The 20,174-nt window shown below is 37.1% G+C and overlaps 1 protein-coding gene across 3 annotated transcripts in view; it reads right to left on the bottom strand.

The window, feature by feature from the left end:
- Nucleotides 1-20,174, bottom strand: part of LOC124166134 (sodium channel protein 60E-like) — a 240,638-nt gene that overhangs the window by 176,895 nt on the left and 43,569 nt on the right. For 2 of the 3 annotated variants that reach the window (XM_046543794.1, XM_046543791.1), the window contains exon 2: nucleotides 2,068-2,073. The exons of the other annotated variant lie outside the window; for it this stretch is intronic. In XM_046543794.1, the coding sequence (XP_046399750.1) occupies nucleotides 2,068-2,073 (6 nt within the window). The remainder of the gene's footprint in view (nucleotides 1-2,067; nucleotides 2,074-20,174) is intronic. 3 annotated transcript variants of the gene reach the window in all.

Below are 20,174 nucleotides of genomic sequence, written 5' to 3' on the forward strand. Positions count from 1 at the left end.
AGGAGTTTTCTCTTTTGACTTCATGAAACTACCAAAAATTTGAGAAGTATTCTTAAGTGGGTACTTTTCATTGATTATTTTGACTTAGCATGTTAACTACTTTCAAAATTCTACCCAACTCGACCTTATAAGTAGTTTTTCGATGATTTTTTTCAGGCTTTCCGTAGGATGATGTTAGTGAAGTTTTCTCGGGTAACCACCCGGGTCACTTGTTTCATCTCCTCCAACGTTTCTTATACTGTTGTTGTTGTACTCAAGGAAGTGAGTGTCATGCGAGTTATTTTCTAATAATGTACTTTGGAGACCCTACTCGAAGAACACTGAAGGTGTCTTCGACAATCAGGCTAGTCAGCGGTTGCGGAACACGGTCTCCTTCGTATCCACAAGGTTCACCAACACGGGACCAAAGTGTTGTGTCGAGCTAGCGGTTTCCTAGCCGGAGACGTGAAGGAGGTAATGGAAACTAAGAAGAACCAAGGAAGATGAAGGGATGCAATGACCTAACCCCGACATGAAAAGCGATTTTAAGATGATTGCGCAAGTATGTGCAAAACAGGGATTAACTCTGAGCAACCAAGATAACCAAGGTAAATGACACAAAAAATTAGTTGCGTGACACTCTAGGGGATCGAGTTTCTATGGTGGCTAAAGTGTTGGATTCCCACCCAGGAGGTCCGGGTTCGAATCGCGGCTGCCCGATCCCCTCTTGAGTGCATTTGGAGGGTACTTCACGTTCAGCACTACGTCTGTCGGATGAGAGTCGGAGTGGTCCCCTTGGAGCCTTTCGTTAAAAGTAGGCTAATGCCGAAGCCTGGTTTCTCTCCACCCTACCCCCCTACGCTTCCCTCATGGCGCATGACCCTGGCTGTCGGTCGCCTTCTCCAGGCTTACCTCACGGCACTCATTTCCTTGATTTCGACAAAGGGGATGGATGTCGAAATGTTGGGTGAAGAAAAACAACTGATTCGGAAGTTTATCGCAGTTGGTTGATTTTTGAGAAAATGCTCCTTCTCAACTCAATATAATGAAATATGTTCATTTTTAGGATCTAAGCAGCTCTTCAATCCCAGGACCTGGACGATTAATTCCCAGTTTTTTTGGCTAAGGCTTAGAACTTGTTTTTAAGTATGAATTTGTTGGCATATGCAGCTCAATAGCAATAGTACCTACCTTCATGAACTGTAGTGATTGATGCCAATGAAAAATCCATTGCCACTGACGGTATATTCGTAGTGTGTAGGTGACTACGAAAAAATATATACGAATTATATGATGAGCAGAAATCAAGATGAGTATTATGATGTTAGATAGCACCCGAAAAAATTAACGTACGTTTACATAAAGAATAACTACCAAGTGATTAATGTCTCTCTCACATACTGAAAATAAACAAGCTTGACCGATGACAAGTGAAAAAACACCAAGAAAAGGAAGCTTAGAATAATTGCAGTTTCATCTATTGATACATGTTAATTGTTTAAACGGCAAATATTTTCTCTCTACTGCAAACATTTAATTTTGTGACCGTGAACTTGGGTAAGATCTATTTGCAAACAACTCGAAATTTTTGTGCATTTCAACTGGTAGAAAAATACGGAAATAAAAAAAATGTAGGTATTAAGTTTCAGTGACTGGAGTAAAGAAAACATACATATTAACTAAATGTAAACAAGGAGTGCCAAGAGGAAAAAACTCTATATTAATGTTACTTTGGTATAATACAAAACAATATCACTACACGAGCTACTAGGTACTTATAGTTGAAATGTGTGCTTGACATAGCGTAAAAATAATTCATACGCAATGTGGTTGCATATAAGTTATAAATGTTTTTTTATTACCATATCTAGGTAAGTACCCTGGTGTCTTGTGTTGCCGAATATATTTGAAATATACTGACTGTGATGTCTTCATTTTGAGTGCGTGGTGTATTTATTTTATATGAAGAGTAATTACGAGGACAGTGATCCCAGAGTAATGGTGCTCCAATTTGCCAGTATCACTCCAAAATAATCTACTTACATGTTATGGTTTTCGTAAAGGCTGTAACTTCAAACCACTACCTACATTTTCCTAAAAGAAAGGAATTGTAGTTGTAGTTATTGAATTGACACAATCATTCTGTACAGATACAAATAAAACACCATCTCAAATTATTAGACTTTATGCATATAATGGGGGACATTAGAAAATTTCATTTTCAAACGTGCGTCCAAAAACATGTAAATTTGTGCCCAGTGCGATCAGTAATCCGACTCATATATGCAACCGAAACATGGACGAATTATCGATAACGTCGGATCACTGATGATATAGAGAAAGGAAATATCATTTGTCAAAATTGCCAATAAATTATCAATGCGGGAATCAATTGGTGTTTTGCCTACTCGCCCTCTTTGTCTCGGAGGAGTATGAATCTCAGCCAATCGTATTTTGTGCATAAATTCGTTTCCTTTTCCTGTAACACTGGGTAAGTAGGAAAAAAAAGACATACAGATTACATAAATTAAAGAACAGACACACAGGTACATCCCAAACAAAGACCAAAAATCTTATCATACATTAAAAAATCTTTCATTTAAAACTATCGAAGTATTTTAGCCGATGGTAAGGTGCAAGACAGGGACACCGGATCACTGGACGTGTTGTAGTATCGCAATGCCAGATTACAGAGATAGTACTGCATGATGTAAGTAAATATAGAATGCTTCAAAAGTTTTCGTCGCATTTTGCAGGACATGACGATGGAATTTAAATGCCTTTTCAAAATACCGTTGGAGCTTATACATGCCCATTCATTGGTCGGCGACAGTTTGACGTCACTGCTCAGTAGACAGATGAATATTCTTGAAAACAAACATAGGGAGGCGCAGGCAAAGATGGGTACGACAAATACTCCCAAATTTCGAAAGGCGAGACGGGAAAGACCCTATTTTCTGGTTTCTAAGCGATCACAATAGGGTAGTTTCCTTCAACAAAGAAAACGAAAGGCATTGATTACGATTCGTTACCCACCAGTGGCGTAACTAAGAATATGCTTTGGAGGGGGATGGCAGGGCTTTGGGGGGCGGGGGGGGGGGGGGGGGGGTGAGAGGGGTTAGTGGGGGCTAGCCCCTCAGGAAACGGGGAGGTCAGGAAAAATTTCGAAAAATAAAATGCCTGTATATACATTTTACATCATTTTGGCAAATAAAATTCAACTTCTAGCAAATGCAGATATTATATATCAAATGCAGACAAGATTTTAAAATATATTTTTAACTTCTCTGAGGCTTCCAGGGGGGGATATATCCCCTCATCCCCCCATAGTTACGCCACTGTTACCCACCATCAGTGTATTCATAATATAAAAATAATTTCCTTTTATAAATCCCAGTTTAGAGGAATGTTAATGGTCTATATTTAACCTCATTTGAAAAATTCCAGATTGGCGGCCATGCGATTCCACTCCACGTGACGTCACAGGGACCTAGTTTCTATACGAGTAGATAGGATTTTTACATCGCCTGAGATTACCAATGCATGCATGTGGCACAGATCTCAAAGAAACATCTGTTAATAATCACTTATTAAAACTGCCCATGGTCGGAAAGTTTCCTTCGTTTTATAGGATATTAATAATCCTTATTTAAGCCAAGCGCTACCTGCTAGCTGGGTACTCTTCTCCCACTAGCAGCCGACATCGTTGCGGCGCTCATAGCCTCGCACCCAGGTGGTCTCATACGGCGTCAGCCGGAACCAGAATGACGTCACACGGGCTGTTCCCAGCATTCATAATTAGCCGTCGCGTTTTCACTCGCTTGAAAATTTCACTTTTATTTTAATCGCGAAAAATATATATATCGTCATCTAAAAATCTAAAAACGTGAAATGTGTACTCCAGCGGTAATCGATGTAGTCAATAAAAAAAATAGGAAACCACCCTATTGAGGGGATGAGAATCCAACGGGTACAAGCGATTTTTTTCTCAACAGAGTTAGATAAAGTTAATTGTTAGAAGAAATACACAAAAAATTGGTTGCCAAGGGATAAAAGTGAGTCTCTGTTCTGTGCTGACATCGAGTGGAATTTCAAATGCACTACTAAGTATCTAATTGATCTCGTTTGTTTTCTTCGCCTAATTTCTATTCCTAACTCTGTATAAAAAAAGAAATCACTTGTGCCGTTTGGCTTCCGACCAGTCATTGACTTCAGCGCGGTTGCCAGTTTTTTACCAAGTTACCCACATTGAAAGGAGCGGTAATATTCGAAAAAATATAGATAAGCTAATGCAGGTTTCAGCAATATTGCAGGGGAGTAGAATACCTACGCGTCGTAAAAATGTTTTACAAATGGTGCAATTTGCGTTTTCATTTGACTAAGTGTTGGACTTTCATGTTACCGCCGTGAGTTTTCGTAAAAACGACACTACGTGGCGCTGCCTCCAATGGAACCCACAGCTGAACTGAACGCTAACTGCCGGCGGGAGAGAGGACGAATTAGAGCGGAAACGAGCACAGAATTATCGGAGCAACTGCCGGAAAGATAGGGAACTTTGTTCTTACGGGGGTAAAAGTATCCCGACAAAGTTTCTGCCGCCACTATCTGAGGTCGGGGTAATTCGTTTGATTTCTGCTGGCATTCTTTGGCCAAATTCCGACGAGGTAAGTATATTCAAACACATCGAATTGTCTCCCTCTTTTCACCTGCAAATGGGGTGTTCTGAAATATAAACTTGTCCATGCAATAACTCGTTTGCCACCTGATTTAATAAACAAAATCGTAAATTGAAATATTAAAAAATGCCAAATGTCATGCAATTGTAAATCCCATGCAACCGAGTAAATTATTTCAATAATCACCTGTAAAAACCTGCAAATGTTATTGCACTGTACACAACGTTTTTTTTAGTACTTAGTGGATACACTCATTTAAATTGGGACTGCTGATATCGATGTTAATATTCTTATTTTTATGCTAGTATGTAAACGTTCCAAAGGACATCAGGTCATAAAACTCACATAAATATGCATTTATGCTGCTTGTCTATTAAGGAGTGGTATTAGCACTGGGTACCTGAATGGGGACGCATTACAATATTCGCATTTTATGCCCATGAAAGGTTTTATTTAGCTCTCTGGACGAAAGTTACCACATTTTTCCTCTCTCCCCTCTTTATCCGTAAAATTTACCTTCTCTTGTACACGGGAGAGGTCCAACGATTCCCTCGGAGTCCACCTGTGCTTCCACGGTTAACAGAGAAAGACGATGTGTGCCGTGTTTGAATTCACCTAGTCGGCATTTGGCCAAAAAATATCGCGCCATTAGAAAGGAAACTGGCTTTCTCGTGGACTGCTGATGCTAAACTACAATTACACGAAGGTTATAAACGATTCGAAAAATAATCTCGTGAAATGATAGTGCTACACTAAAATTTCATGAAGAAAATAAATTATTCATTCATATAGTATCATAAGATTTCCCGGCGAGCAAGTTGAACTTCCTGGGTTTTCCAGCGGTTGAGATTCTCCATGACCGACGTTTCAACGCTCGACTCGGGCATCGTCATCAGGGCAAATGAGGATAATGCCCAAGATCACTCATCTGCCCTGAGGAAGATGCCCTAGTGGAGCATTGAAACGTTGGCCATGGAGAATTTCAATCGGTGAAGAACTCGGGTAGAATTCCTTTGATTATTCAGTTAGTTTTGCTCCACAAACAGATTTTTTGCTGTAATATAATACAGTGTGTCCCAAAAAGAATGACCCGATTTTAATGAGATTATTTATTAGGAAGAAGGGCGTAACATCAACATATTGTATACTAAATTACTCACAAACGACCAAATTTTCTAAAAAACCATCATAAATGTTCAATATGTCCTCTATTGGCGACATCTAGCCGATAGCTGAATTCTTCCCAAACTGAGTGTAAGATGTCTTCTGTCACTGAAGCTACAGCAGCTGATATTCATGTTTTTTGTTCATCAATGTCACGAGGTAAGGGAGGAACGTAAACACGCTGTTTAACATTTCCCAAAAGGAAAAAATCGCATGGTGTTATGTCAGGGGACCTAGGAGGCCAAGAGTGTAAAGCCTGTCCTCGCGGTCCTGTACGTCATCTTCAGCGAGACTGGCTGCACCTTATTGTTAGCCCTAATTGTTAGACCAATGGCACAGAGTATATATCTACTCTGTGCCAATGGTCTAAGGGTTGCACGCTCCACATCAGCGCTCGTAGTGACATTAAGCGGATTTTTCTAAAACTCTAAACAATGCCGATCACATCTGGCGCTGTTTCGCTTGCCTAGTGACATTTGTTTCAATATTATTAGGGTCATTCTTTTTGGGACACACTGTATACTAGTGGAACTAACTCAGTTTTATTCTCTTATTTTCCATAATGGTAGGGTTTCACACAGTTAAGCGTGACGTTATCAGTTAGATTTTTTATCATTCTTTCAAATTGTTGCATTATTAGCATTTTTATTGATGGACAATTTACTCTCCTGTCTGAAAAATAAGTAACTTTTCCTATAACCAAGACGCTTGCGAGAATGCCGCTGCAGAAGTAGGCATAGTAGCTTGTTATAGAGATTTGGTGGTCTTGCACCGATCGGAGCAAAATATTAATGTAAAATCAAAAATAATCTTTTCAATTACGACAAGTAAAAAATTTTCTCCTAGAGACTTTCTCTTTTTCTATGACCGCATGATGATTAAAGTGACTATGCTTGCTACGCTTCAATTTTACTCTAATCGTCTTTATTTTGATATTTATCGTTCATCATCATCATTATTGCTGATTCAGTGTCTTGAAGTGTAGGTGTTAAAAATCATTATATTTCGTCAACAGTGGTCCAACTTGGTCTAACGTAGCTCTCCTCTTCACTTCTCTGGGAGTTAACTATTTCATATAAACCATATATATTTTAATTTATAATCTTATTTTAATGGCATTTATTATTTTCAAGATGTAAAAAATATTCTTTATGACATATTATCTATTTTATATCATGCATTGATTAGATTGAACGCAATTGCCCTTAATTGCTTACGTTGCAATGTTATTCCATCGATTCTTACTTTACCTTTCGCCATGAAGGCATTCATGATGATCGTGCTTATTGTATAGATAGATGAATTTTCACGCTTCAACTGACTGTGAAGACTGAATCGATTCTTATATGCCAGGACATCATCTAACGTGCATTTACTCTAATAAAAACATTAAATATTTCATACCCATTTAATGGTTATCATATGCAAAGCAATAATTGTGGAAGAAACATTCAACATTAGAGTATCTGAGTATTGAAAAAAGAACGCTGCAATCCGCAATTTTTTTCTGTTCAACCATCCATACTTGACGAGAATTTTGGGAATTAATTTTCTTTCAGGCTACTCCCACTGGTTTAAAAATTTTCTCATCTACTAGCATTGAAAGGGATATTTTCATTTTCACATCACATCAACGACGTTTTGTACGACTAAGAGGCGTTTTAAATCGATTAACATAAATGTTCACGCATTTGAACGGCTAAAGTAAGGAAAAACCTATTTTACTTAAGTAAGTGCTATAAAAAGAAGGACGAAATAGCGAGGCAGAACCATTTTCTCTTTCAAACTCGGGCCAAAGGGGAAGAAAGCGGTGACACTTTTTCTACTCCTCCTCCATAGTTCTAGAGAATAACATCGGCGTTCATACCCCGAACATCACTCTCGCGATGTCTCCTGGTTAGTGTCAACAAGAAACTAATAAAGAGACGTAGGAGACCGAGGAGGAGATTCCACACGCCAAGTTTTGGACAAAAAGGACGAATGATCATAACCGCACCGTAAGCTTGACAATATCATCCCACTGGCAACCGACGTTGAAGTAATCTCGGTGTTTTCCCGAGTTATGAGTTACGCCACAGGGTCACACGATGGTCGCGATGGGTTGTCAGCTTTCGCTTTGCTTTCTCATATATTTTTTCTCTCGCACTGTGAGGGAACATTTGTCTAAAGCACTGCCAAATATTTTGTCATGGAGAACTTAATCTTCGGTATTTAGAACATTTGACTGTCTGAATCCGATATCTGCAGCTCTTTTATTTATTCTTAACCAATGATTGAATATTTTTGAGGAAAAAAATACATTTTAATATGGAATCCAAGTGGGAATAAAGATTTTACAATTATTAGCTTCTGAAGTGAGTTTCAGACCACGCGACCGCGATCAATAAAAGTATCAAGCATGGGAAAATGTGTGTAGATTGGAATAATTTCAGAGTTCAAACCAATTCGATGTTAATGTTTTGCGAACTAATTCGAAGGTAATCTTGGGCTTTGCTTCAATTGGCGCTTACAGTCACCAATGTCTCCAGCAGTTTTTATCAGAAAATGGGCGGGACTGGGCCAACGTAAATATTGTTACAAATATGCAGTAAATATTCCCTGTATTTTTCAGCACAATTTCGGATGTAATTTCCCTCTTATTTGTTCATCCAATCAATACTGTACTACACCATTATAAAGCAGTAAAATACAATCATAAATGACATATTAGTTAGTTATGAAAGGAATTGTTTTTTCACTGAATCAGTGTAGGACTGGAATACAGTTCTGAAACTCGCACCATAGAGTGCCCAACGGGATTCTTCGTGTGAAAACCGTATCGAGAAAATCCATGGAAATTTGACTTAACTCAGAGAGCCAATACGTACGACTGTTTTGCTTATAAGTTTTTCTCGGGACGTTTTTGATAGTTATGGGTCATTTAGTGCACATTTTTAAATTATTTTTTTAATTTCAAGAAAAAATCCATTGAAATGAAAGTGATGAATTACAATAACTTATGCGGTTGGTTTACTAACTTCCGTGGTGTAAATGTTATGGAAATCGTGTTTTATCATGTAACCCAACAACACATATGGTGTCGCAATGCTGTCAATTTCCTCGCGCTAACGAAGCGCGTAAACGTCATTTACATATTTGTATTTGATATATAACGAAAGAAATTGGTTTCCAGTGGATAAATATTTGGAAATCAGCTTATTTGCAACCCTAGATAGAAGGAAACCAACAAATGAGCAACGGAAGGGTAGTAAAGCGTATCATCACAGCTGTGTAAATATGTGGTCACCGCTATCAAAACAAAGATGCAAGGCAAAGAAAGAGCGTACGCAAACAGGAATCTGATTTCGATGAATTTTGTTACATTTTCTTCAAGGCTGAGAATCGTAAATGATTTGTTTGGCTAGAAATGGATTTAGGTAGATCGGAGTTTCTTACTTTATTGCAATTGACGCTTTAATTTATTAATAAAAATATTAACACATTAATTTATTAATATGATCATTTTCGGGGCCTTTTTACCTGCGCACACACATTTAAAATTTCTATGAACAATTTTCCTCAGGAAAAAGCTCTCCTACCACTGAAGCTTACACATGACACAAAGCACTTGCTGTAAATAAACGGATTAAAATTTTATATGTCTTTTATTTATACTTTGCCTCGATTAATGAAAGTGCCATATTTTATGCCACTAAACTCACTGTCCAATAAGCAACGGAACTAATTTGGCATTGCATATTTTCATGCAACGTTTACCATTCACAGTGTCATGGTGGTGACCAAAATACGAAAAGTAAATTTTGAGAATGTCGAAGAAAGCAAATCTTCACGACCTCCCACACTCGCAATCCGATTAATTTTAACAATTTATTCTCTGAATTTTAAAGTTCGCATGGCATTTATTTCATTGGGATTTCACAAACGGTATTATTTGATAAAAACTTGTGTTTTCTCGCGATCTTTATATAGATTCTCAGTGCCTGTGATTAAGTGGGTAGAAATAGGTTATCGGTCAGCTGTATCGTGGTTTCACATTCTTCAAGGCTACACATATAAAAATATGAATCAACACTTCGTCTATGGGAAGCAGCTTATGTGTTAATTAGCGATCTATAATGTGATAATCACTAAGACTTTCCCGGCTTAGGAGATAGTATTTTCATTCATAATTAGGAATTGCTGCGTCATTTATTTGTCACGTTGCCTAATGAACTCTGCGGATAGAAATGTGTTGCTGCTACTCATAAATTCTTCGAACAACTTAACGAAAAAATTGGAAAGCTTTGTAGCGTATAAAAATTGAATTCTCCCAAAATTGAGAGTGGAAAGAAACCTGATTATGGTTGTCAGGAATGCAATTACATCACCTACTCATCGATTAATGAACCGCCGTTGACCTTTGAGTAGAGCCTCAGCGTAGATATAAATACCTAATTATGCCATAGTTTTGGCTACAGAAGCAGCTGAAGAGAAGGCTGCTTGCTAAGCCAAATTAGTGATCGACCAAATTCAAAACGAATATCCTAGCTACAGTAACGTTCATTTCGATATCAGTCGAAGAGAAAGCTATTCACCCATTCTGAGACCTCGACTTGTCTAAAAGAAAAGAAACTAGTATGCAGTGTCATCAGGAGAAAATTATTTTAATCAATTCATGTTCTTCGAATATTCGATTACAACCAGTGAATGATAAATAGCTCAAATTAAAAGAAATTAAAAGATATCCTTAAGTTCACCGTCATTCAAGTTTAAAGGAGTATGATATTTTTCCTGCCTCGGGAGACAAGAACGTCCGTTTTCTGCACAATACCCAATGCTGCCTTGACGGCAAATGTCCGTAATCCGCAATTATCCCTAACCCAACCTTTTTGACCGCGAGCAACGGCAATAGGTATTTTGTAGTCTCACTCATCCGTGGCGCAGAGAGGGGGGATTTTGGGGGATAACCCCCCCCCCCAGAGCTCAGAGAAACTTTTAAGTTTAATCACTTTTACTTCATTTGATGAATATACTTAGAGAAGAGTTTAAGGAACAATAAAATATCCCTCAGAAAGCCATAAAACTCACCATTTTGAACCATTCATCTTAAAAAATTCCTGGGGGAGGGCACCCGCACCTCCCCCTTATCCTGGCGGAAATACCACACATCCTGGGTTTAATTGCGCCTAAAACCCCCCCTAGCCTTAATTCCTAGCTGCGCCCCTGTCACTCATTATCAGTATATATGAGCGCAAATTTTAAGGAAAAAAAAAACAAGTTAGAACGTCTTCCCAAGTGCGTTTACAAAGTGTGTCCTATTGTGCAGCTACATGGCAGCCACTTGTCGAATGCTACTCTGTACCCTCCCTTAACGCAACAAAATCTTCCTCTTTTTCACTTAAACGCACCTCCCTCCTTGTCCGCTAATTTTCCCTGTATAAATATAATCCCTTGTTCACTTTACTGAGTTGTTTGCGTCCTTTGCCTTGGCTGTTGCTCTGACAGCCCCTCTATTGTCGTGAGTCGTGTCTCTTCAACAATGGAGTGGATTACTCGGAATCATAATTTATTACTGCTCGTCGGTACTCCGCACATTTTATCTGCCTCGGTAGATAAGAACGTCCGTTTCCGCACAATACCTAAAGGTGTCTTAACCGCAAATGTCCGTAATCCACACATTAACCCTAACCAAACCTTTCTGACCGCGAGCGTCCAAACTTTGCATATTGTTGATTTGCCAACGGCAATAGGTACTTTCTAGGAACTTAAGTCGATTAGGAGTTATATATTATGTCTGATACCTATAAGCAGAAAACATCTTGATTTTTTGTGAAAAAAGCTATTTGTTAGCTGGTCGAGGTATACATTAGAAATCCATCATCTATCTACAGATAAAACCAACTGCACGCGCTCCAGATCGTTGATAAAAACTTTCTAATGGGAATCCCATGTAACGGCATCGTAGTCTAAATGAGATCTCACGAGGAAAAAGCAGCCCGTATCTATTAACTAGCCCTCACTTTTTCCGAGAATTCTTTTCACAAAACGAGTAACCAGCTACTCGTATTTTACGAAATACAGACGTACGGATGAGTGGACCTATTTCGACCATTTTCGTTGGTCATAGAATGTGCTGCACACGGATGCCACCTTTTATTTTGCTTTAGCAAATAATAATAACGTGATGAACGTAATCCTACGCAATATGCACGGGAGAAAGGCCCGACGCAAGTTTCGGGCTGGCGTTTCGTGAACCTCACCTTCCTTTATGAAAATTATTACGAAGCGTTTTAATCAATACCATGAATTCATTCCGCCTACTTTGACCTGAAACCACCACTTTGATCGAGTTGAACATCGCGTTACATGGAGAAAAACTTGGGCGCGATAGAGGAGATATTTGGCCAGACGCCAAAAGCAATAAAGGACGGGGGTGGGGAAAAAAAGGTAGCCGGCGGATGCTGTCAAGGGCGAAACTCGCTATATATACGAGGAGTGCGCGGAAAATAACGGGAACTAAATTTTTTTAATTTCTCGCGAGTTAGGAGGCTCCGATTGTCAATATTTCATATTATTACGATGGTTTTATGCATGATTATTATTCGTTATATTAGATAAGAAAGGATTAAATTAATTAGGCTATTATTAATTTGGTTAAATTTTCAGCTGCTTTCATTGTTTATTTTGTATAAGGCAGACTTTAAGGGGGAATCCATCAATTACGTGGGGTTTTAAGGGGGGGCAGGGGTTCAAGCTGATTCTCACCTAATCTTGAGTTGGGGAAATAATAGATCCTGGAAAATATCACGTAATTCGTGTATCTCTCAATTTCCCAGGTTTTCGCCGTGTTTTGTTGTCAGAAGTGACGACAGTTTCGCCATGATTCCACTAGGCATCTTCAGGTCGAAGTGAAGACTTCGTTCCATTTCCCGGGTTTTCGCCGTGTTTTGTTGTCAGAGGTGACGACAGTTGCGCCAGGATTCCACACGGCGTCTTCAGGTCAAAGACGCCTCTGGAAACAAAACGCGGCGAATACCCGGAAAATGGAGAGATTCACGAATTCTGAACGCCTACGAGATAACAAATATAACGTAATTTACTATCGCAAGAAACAGGGTAAAACGCGATTCTATACATTGGCGTAGCCGGGGGCGGGGGGGTCCGGACCCCCTCCCCCGCGAAATATAAGAGCAAATTATTTCCCTTCATAAAAGAAAACAAAATATTGAAAATTAATGAATTTTTCGAAATATTTCTACAGCAAATGAAGTTATTTCGATTACGAAAAGTGTTAAAATTAGTGTAAAACCCTCTACTTACTACCCTGATTTTCAAAAATGTTTCACCCTTGTCTTGGATCCCCCCCGAACGAAATTCCTGGCTACGCCACTGATTCTATGCTAAGATCTTAGCAATATTAAACACAAGGGTTAACTAATCTTAAGCAAAAATAATAAAAAAAATTTTTAAAAATAAATCCAACGCAATAAAGCATAAATTGTCGTATTTCCACTGAAAATACGCATTTTGGACAATCCCTGGTGAGATTAGAGGGAGGTCCAAATCTCACGATATGTCACTAAGGGGGTGGGGGAGTTCATAAACCATCCAAATCATCTCTCGTAATCCCTTAGGTGTACGTGTTTTTATGAGCTCGGCGATTTTCGGGTCACACTTCATTGCTCGTGAATTTTGGCCAAAAAAAAAACTGAAACGATGTGTCTGCAATATTTACTCACTCTCTGGAATTTTATGGGCGATACATTGGGAACAGCGCTCATGATGGATGAAGAGAAAACTTTCAGTCACATACGATGGTATCAGTGACCTAAAATGCCTCAAAATCAGTGGGTTAGAATATATATTGCTGGAAAATAGGCCTTAAATTTTCTAAAAATGTTGAAAATCTGATATTAACGTCCCTATTAACGTTAACGTCCCTATTAAAGCTAGAAATTGATTCACTGATTGTGTGATTGATACAAATTAGTAGCCAAACTGGTGATATGTGTGGGTATATGGAATATTGGACGTAAAAGTAAAAAAAAATTCATCGGGAGGAAAAATCTGAAAAGTTGAAAAAGTCGATTAGTTTTCGAGATATATCGACTTGAATTAACATGGGAGCCTTATGGGACTAAAACTTTTTCGCTTTTATAATGTATTTCTAAATATGTGAGGAACATGACATTCCCTTGACATAAACAAGATTTTTTAGTTGATTTTTTGGTATGGTTGTCATTGCGATGAATTGATATTTAGTATTTTTTATGATTTTTTGAAAGTGCCCCATGCTTTTCTTATGGCACTACGTTAGGATTTTTTTGGACCAACTTGCAATCATCACAGGACAAATTCCTTGAAACGCAAGATACTAGATTTTTTGGTTGATTTTTTGGCTATCTCGAAATTTTCATATGTCGAAACAATTCCGAGGAATAAACGATTTCGACTTTCCATTGTAGAGGTGGTCGAATTTTCAATCTTGGATTTCGGCGTTGAGACATGTGCCATATGAAAATTTGGAATCTTTAAGAAAAACCGTTAGAGGGTTCTCCGAACCCTCACGTTTGAGCTTACTTTCGCCGTAACCCTCTTGGTTAATTCATAATTAAATTCCGAAAAATGTCCTGCACGCGAAAAATCATTGTCGCCATTTTTTTGTGGAGCATACAATCTTGAATATCTTAGCAACCGTTTAAGCTAGAGGAATGAAATTTTCAGAGTAATAATATTAATAAAATGGTCAACTTTTGCAATGATGACCATTCCGCTCGATCGATTCACGTGCGAGTTATATCGATACCAATCTCCTTGGATACGCTTTAATCGCTAATAACTTTTTTGTGAATCAAGTGTTGAACATGAAAGTCATACACAATACAGCTGATAATGTCATTCATCCACCAAAAGTTAAATCAAACGGATCGAATGATAAGACTCGAAGATATGATCGATACAAGGTTGTATTCGATTGAGCCATTTTTTGGGCTTATTTACATAGTTACGGAAATAAAAATTTTAACAATATGTAAGGAAAAAAATGAATTATGCGCACACATATATTATTTAGATGAATTATGTTTCCTAATGAAGATACATCGATTTGAATTTATATCTTTTTGTATTAGGCCCCCGTAAGAAAAAAACGCATCCCGTCTATCTACGTCACCAATATAAGAACATAGGCTAAATTTGGAAAGCGGGGATATTAGAGAAGGCAGGGATAAGGGAGTGACCATAGAAGGGATATCAATAGGATTGCGGATTTTACAGTACAGATGTCAGCAGTGTCTAAAGTACGATTCGATTAGTATAACAAATACGCAAATTGGCATAACTTGATAAGTGTGTACGTTGGGCCAATGAAACTTGGTAAACAGGTACATCTTGGTATTCCTCACGATACTCTATGGTAGTATGTTTTGTATTCAGTCTCACGTTCGATATATATCGAATCTACTTTTTCTTAAAATATATCGAATTGCTATAACATGTAGGATTTAACATTCAAGGACATAGTTTACCAGGGATTAAATAGTAGATACCCATAGACTGGATTTAAAACCAATAGCATTGCGGATTTTACAGTACAGATGTCAGTATGATCGAAAAATCGATTCGATTATTATAGCAAATACGTAAATGGGCATAACTTCCATAGATTTACCGTTGGATCAATGAAATTTGGTGATTGGGTACATATTGGTATTCCTCACGATGCCCAATGAAAATTTGTTTTGCACGTAGTCTCACATTCGATATATATCGAATCTACTTTTTCTTCAAATGTATCGAATTGCTATAACATGTAGGATTTTACATCCAAGGACATAGTTTACTAGGGATTAAATAGTAGATACCCATTGACTGGATTTTAAACCAATAGCCTTGCGGATTTTACAGTACAGATGTCAGTATGATCGAAAAAATTTATTCGATTATTATAGCAAATACGTAAATGGGCATAACTTCAATAGATTTACCGTTGGATCAATGAAATTTGGTGATTGGGTACATATTGGTATTCCTCACGATGCCCAATGAAAATTTGTTTTGTACGTAGTCTCACATTCGATATATATCGAATCTACTTTTTCTTAAAATGTATCGAATTTCTATAACATGTAGGATTTTACATCCAAGGACATAGTTTACTAGGGATTAAATAGTAGATACCCATTGACTGGATTTTAAACCAAAAGCCTTGCGGATTTTACAGTACAGATGTCAGTATGATCGAAAAATCGATTCGATTATTATAGGAAATACGTAAATGGACATAACTTCAATAGATTTACCGTTGGATCAATGAAATTTGGTGATTGGGTACATATTGGTATTCCTCACGATGCCCAATGAAAATTTGTTCTGTACGTAGTCTCACATTCGATATATATCGAATCTACTTTTTCTTAAAGTATATCGAATTGCTATAACATGTAGGATTTTACATCCACAGGCATAGTTGACCAGGTATTAAATAGTAGATACCCAAGACTGAAAATTAAACCAATGGGATTGCGGACTTTACCGTACAGATGTCAGTATGATCGAAAAATCGATTCGATTATTATAGCATATACACATATTGGTGTATAGTGTATCCGTTGGACCAATGAAATTTGGCGAATGTGCACATCTTGGTAATCCTCACACTGCCCAACAGAAATATGCTTTGTATGTTGTCTAACGTGCGATATATATCGAATATGCTTTTTCTTCAAATATATCGAACCGCTATAACATATAGGATTTTACATCCAAGGGCATAGTTGGCCAGGTATTGTATAGTAGACACACAGACTGAAAATTAAACCAATAGCATTGCGGATTTTACAGTACAGATGGCAGTGTAATCGCAAGATCGATTCGATTATTCTATCAAATACGCAAATTTGCAAAACTTGATTAGTTTATACGTTGGACCAATGAAATTTGGCAAATGGGTACATCTTGGTATTCCTCACAATGCCCAAATGAAACATATTTTGTGTATAGTCTCACGTTCGGTATTAATCGAATCTACTTTTTCTTAAAATATATCGTATTGCTATAACAAATAGGATTTTACATCCAAGAACATAGTTGACGAATATAATTTTGTGGAAGATAGCCATAGACTGTAAGTTAAATCAATAGCATTGCGGATTCAACAATACAAATGCCAGTATAATCGAAGAATGGATTCGATTATTATAACAAATACATAACATTGGCACAAGTTGAATAGTGTATCCGTTGGACCAATTAAATTTGGTGCTTGGTACATCTTGGTATTCCTCACAATTCCCAAAGGTAATATGTTTTGCATGAGGTCTCACGATTGATGCATACCGAATATGCTTTTTCTTAAAATATATCGAATCGTTATAACATAGGATTTTGCATGCACGTACGTAGTAGACAAGGAATTTTAGTGTTGATGATCAAATATTGGAAGGTAAATCAATCGGATTGCGTATTTTCAATGCACGTGTCAGTATACTTGATAATTCGATACGATTATGATAGCAAATATGCCAAATCTTTTTTGCAAATTGGAATATCTTGAGAATAACTATTTTTTAAGACCAAAGAAATTAGAGGAATCGTTACAATTCAGTATTTTACAAACTGCATTATGGACATTCGTTTTGCAAGTGGAATATCTTTATATATTTATCTAAAGAATCTGCGTTGTATTTTCAAGAGTGGCTTATCACAATGCTTATGAACTTTAATATTGAAAAATAACCACATAATCAACACTCTCTTGAAATTTTTAAAACCTTATTCCGATTATGTGTCAATGGTTAACTTAATGGATCAAAGAATCAATTATCCGTCAAATAAAATCACATTGAAAATAACAAATATTTCTAACAGTGAAAAATTTAGTTCCTTACCCTATCAAAAAACGGCGGGGAAATTTTTGAATATTAAACCACTTATGGGCACATGACTCGAAAATATGTGACACAACTATGTTTCCACCCCCCCTAATTACCCGCTTGATGAATTCAAGCGCCGAATCGACTCGTTTTACATATTTAAAGCTGGAAAGTAATTCATTGATTGGGTGATTGACACAAATTAGTAGCCCAAACTGTGATAGGTGTGGGTATATGGAATATTGGACGTAAAAGTAAAAAAAAATTCATCGGGAGGAAAAATCTGAAAAGTTGAAAAAGTCGATTAGTTTTCGAGATATATCGACTTGGATTAACATGGGAGCCTTATGGGACTACGACTTTTTCGCATTTATTTTGTACTTTTAAACTTCCGAGGAACATGATATTCAATGGACATGGACTAGATTTTTTGGTCAATTTTTTGGTGTGGTTGTTATACCGACGAATTGATATTTAGTATTTTTTATTACTGTTTGAACGCTCTCAATGCTTTTCTTATGGGAAAACTTTGGGAATTTTTTTGACCAACTTGCAATAATCGCACGACAAATTCCTTTGCCAAAAAGTTAGAGAATTCTTTGGTTAATTTTTTGGCTATCTTAAAATTTTCGTAGGTCGAAACAATTCCGAGGAATAAACGATTTCGATTTAACATTGTCGTGATGGGCGAATTTTCAAACTCGGATTTCAGCCTTGAGACATGTGCCATATGAAAATTTGGAATCTTTAAGAAAAACCGTTAGAGGGTTCTCCGAACCCTCACGTTTGAGCTTACTTTCGCCGTAACCCTCTTGGTTAATTCATAATTAAATTCCGAAAAATGTCCTGCAAGCGAAAAATCATTGTCGCCATTTTTTTGTGGAGCATGCAATCTTGAATATCTTAGCAACCGTTTAAGCTAGAGGAATGAAATTTTAAGAGTAATAATATTATTAAAATGGTCAACTTTTGCAATGATGACCATTCCACTCGATCGATTCATGTGCGAGTTATATCGATACCAATCTCCTTGGTTACGCTTAAATCGCTAATAACTTTTTTCTAAATCAAGGCATGAATGTGAAAGTCATATATAATACTACTGTTAATGTCTTTTCTTCGACAAAAGTTAAATCAAGCGAATCGAGCGATAATAGTCGAAGTTATGATCTATAAAAGGTTGCATTCGATTGAGCCATTTTTCAGACCTATTTACATAGTTACGGGGATAAAAATTATAAAAATATGTAAGGGAAGAAATGAATTATGCGTACACATTAAATATTTAGATGAGTATTGTTTCCTAACGAAGATATATCAATATGAATTTATATCTTTTTGTATTAGGTCCCCATAAGAAATACACGCATCGCCCTATATACGTCACCAATATAAGAACATAGGCGAAATTTTGAAAGCGGGGATAGTAGAGAAGAGAGGGATAAGAGTATGGCCATAGAATGGAGGGGTTATCAATAGGATGCGAATTTTTCAATACAGGTGGCAGTATAGTCGAATGTACGATTCGATTTTTATAGCAAATACGCGAATTGGCATAAAATGATAAGTGTATACGTTGGACCAATGAAATTTAGTGAATTGGTACATCATGGTATTCCCCACAATGTGCAATGGAAGCATGTTTTGTATATAGTCTCACGGTCGATTTATATCGAATCTACTTTTTGTTAAAATATATCGAATTGCTATTGCATATAGGATTTTACATCTAAGGACATAGTAGACCAGGAAATATATAGTAGATAACCATAGACCAGAAACTAAACCAAAAACATTGCGAATTTTAAAGTACAGATGTCAGTATGATCGAAAAATCGATTCGATTATTATAGCAAATACGTTAATTAGCATAACTTCAATAGTGTTTCCGTTTGACCAATGAAATTTGGTGAATGGGTACATCTTTGTATTCCTCACAATGCCCAATGAAAATATATTTTGCATGTAGTCTCACATTCGATATATATCGAATCTGTTTTTTCACAATTTATATCGAATAGCTATAACATATAGGATTTTACACCCACGGGCATTGTTGACAAGGAATTATATAGTAGATGACCTTAGACTGGATATAAAAAAAATTTCATTGCGGATTTTACATTACAGATGTCAGTATAATCGAAAGATCGAATCGATTATTTTAGCAAATACGCAAATTGGCATAACTGGATAAGTGAATACGTTGGACCAATGAAAATTGGTGAATGGGTACATCTTGGTATTCCTCACATTGCCCAATGGAAATATTGTTTATGTTTAGTCTCACGTTCGATATATATCGAATCTACTTTTTCTTAAAATATATCGAATTGCTATAACATATAGGATTTTACACCCACGGGCATTGTTGACCAGCAATTATATAGAAGATGACCATAGACTGGATATTAAAAAAATGTCATTGCGGATTTTACATTACAGATGTCAGTATAATCGAAAGATCGAATCGATTATTTTAGCAAATACGCAAATTGGCATA

Source organism: Ischnura elegans, chromosome 9, assembly GCF_921293095.1.
Source record: "Ischnura elegans chromosome 9, ioIscEleg1.1, whole genome shotgun sequence".
In the NCBI taxonomy this organism is placed as follows: domain Eukaryota; kingdom Metazoa; phylum Arthropoda; class Insecta; order Odonata; family Coenagrionidae; genus Ischnura; species Ischnura elegans.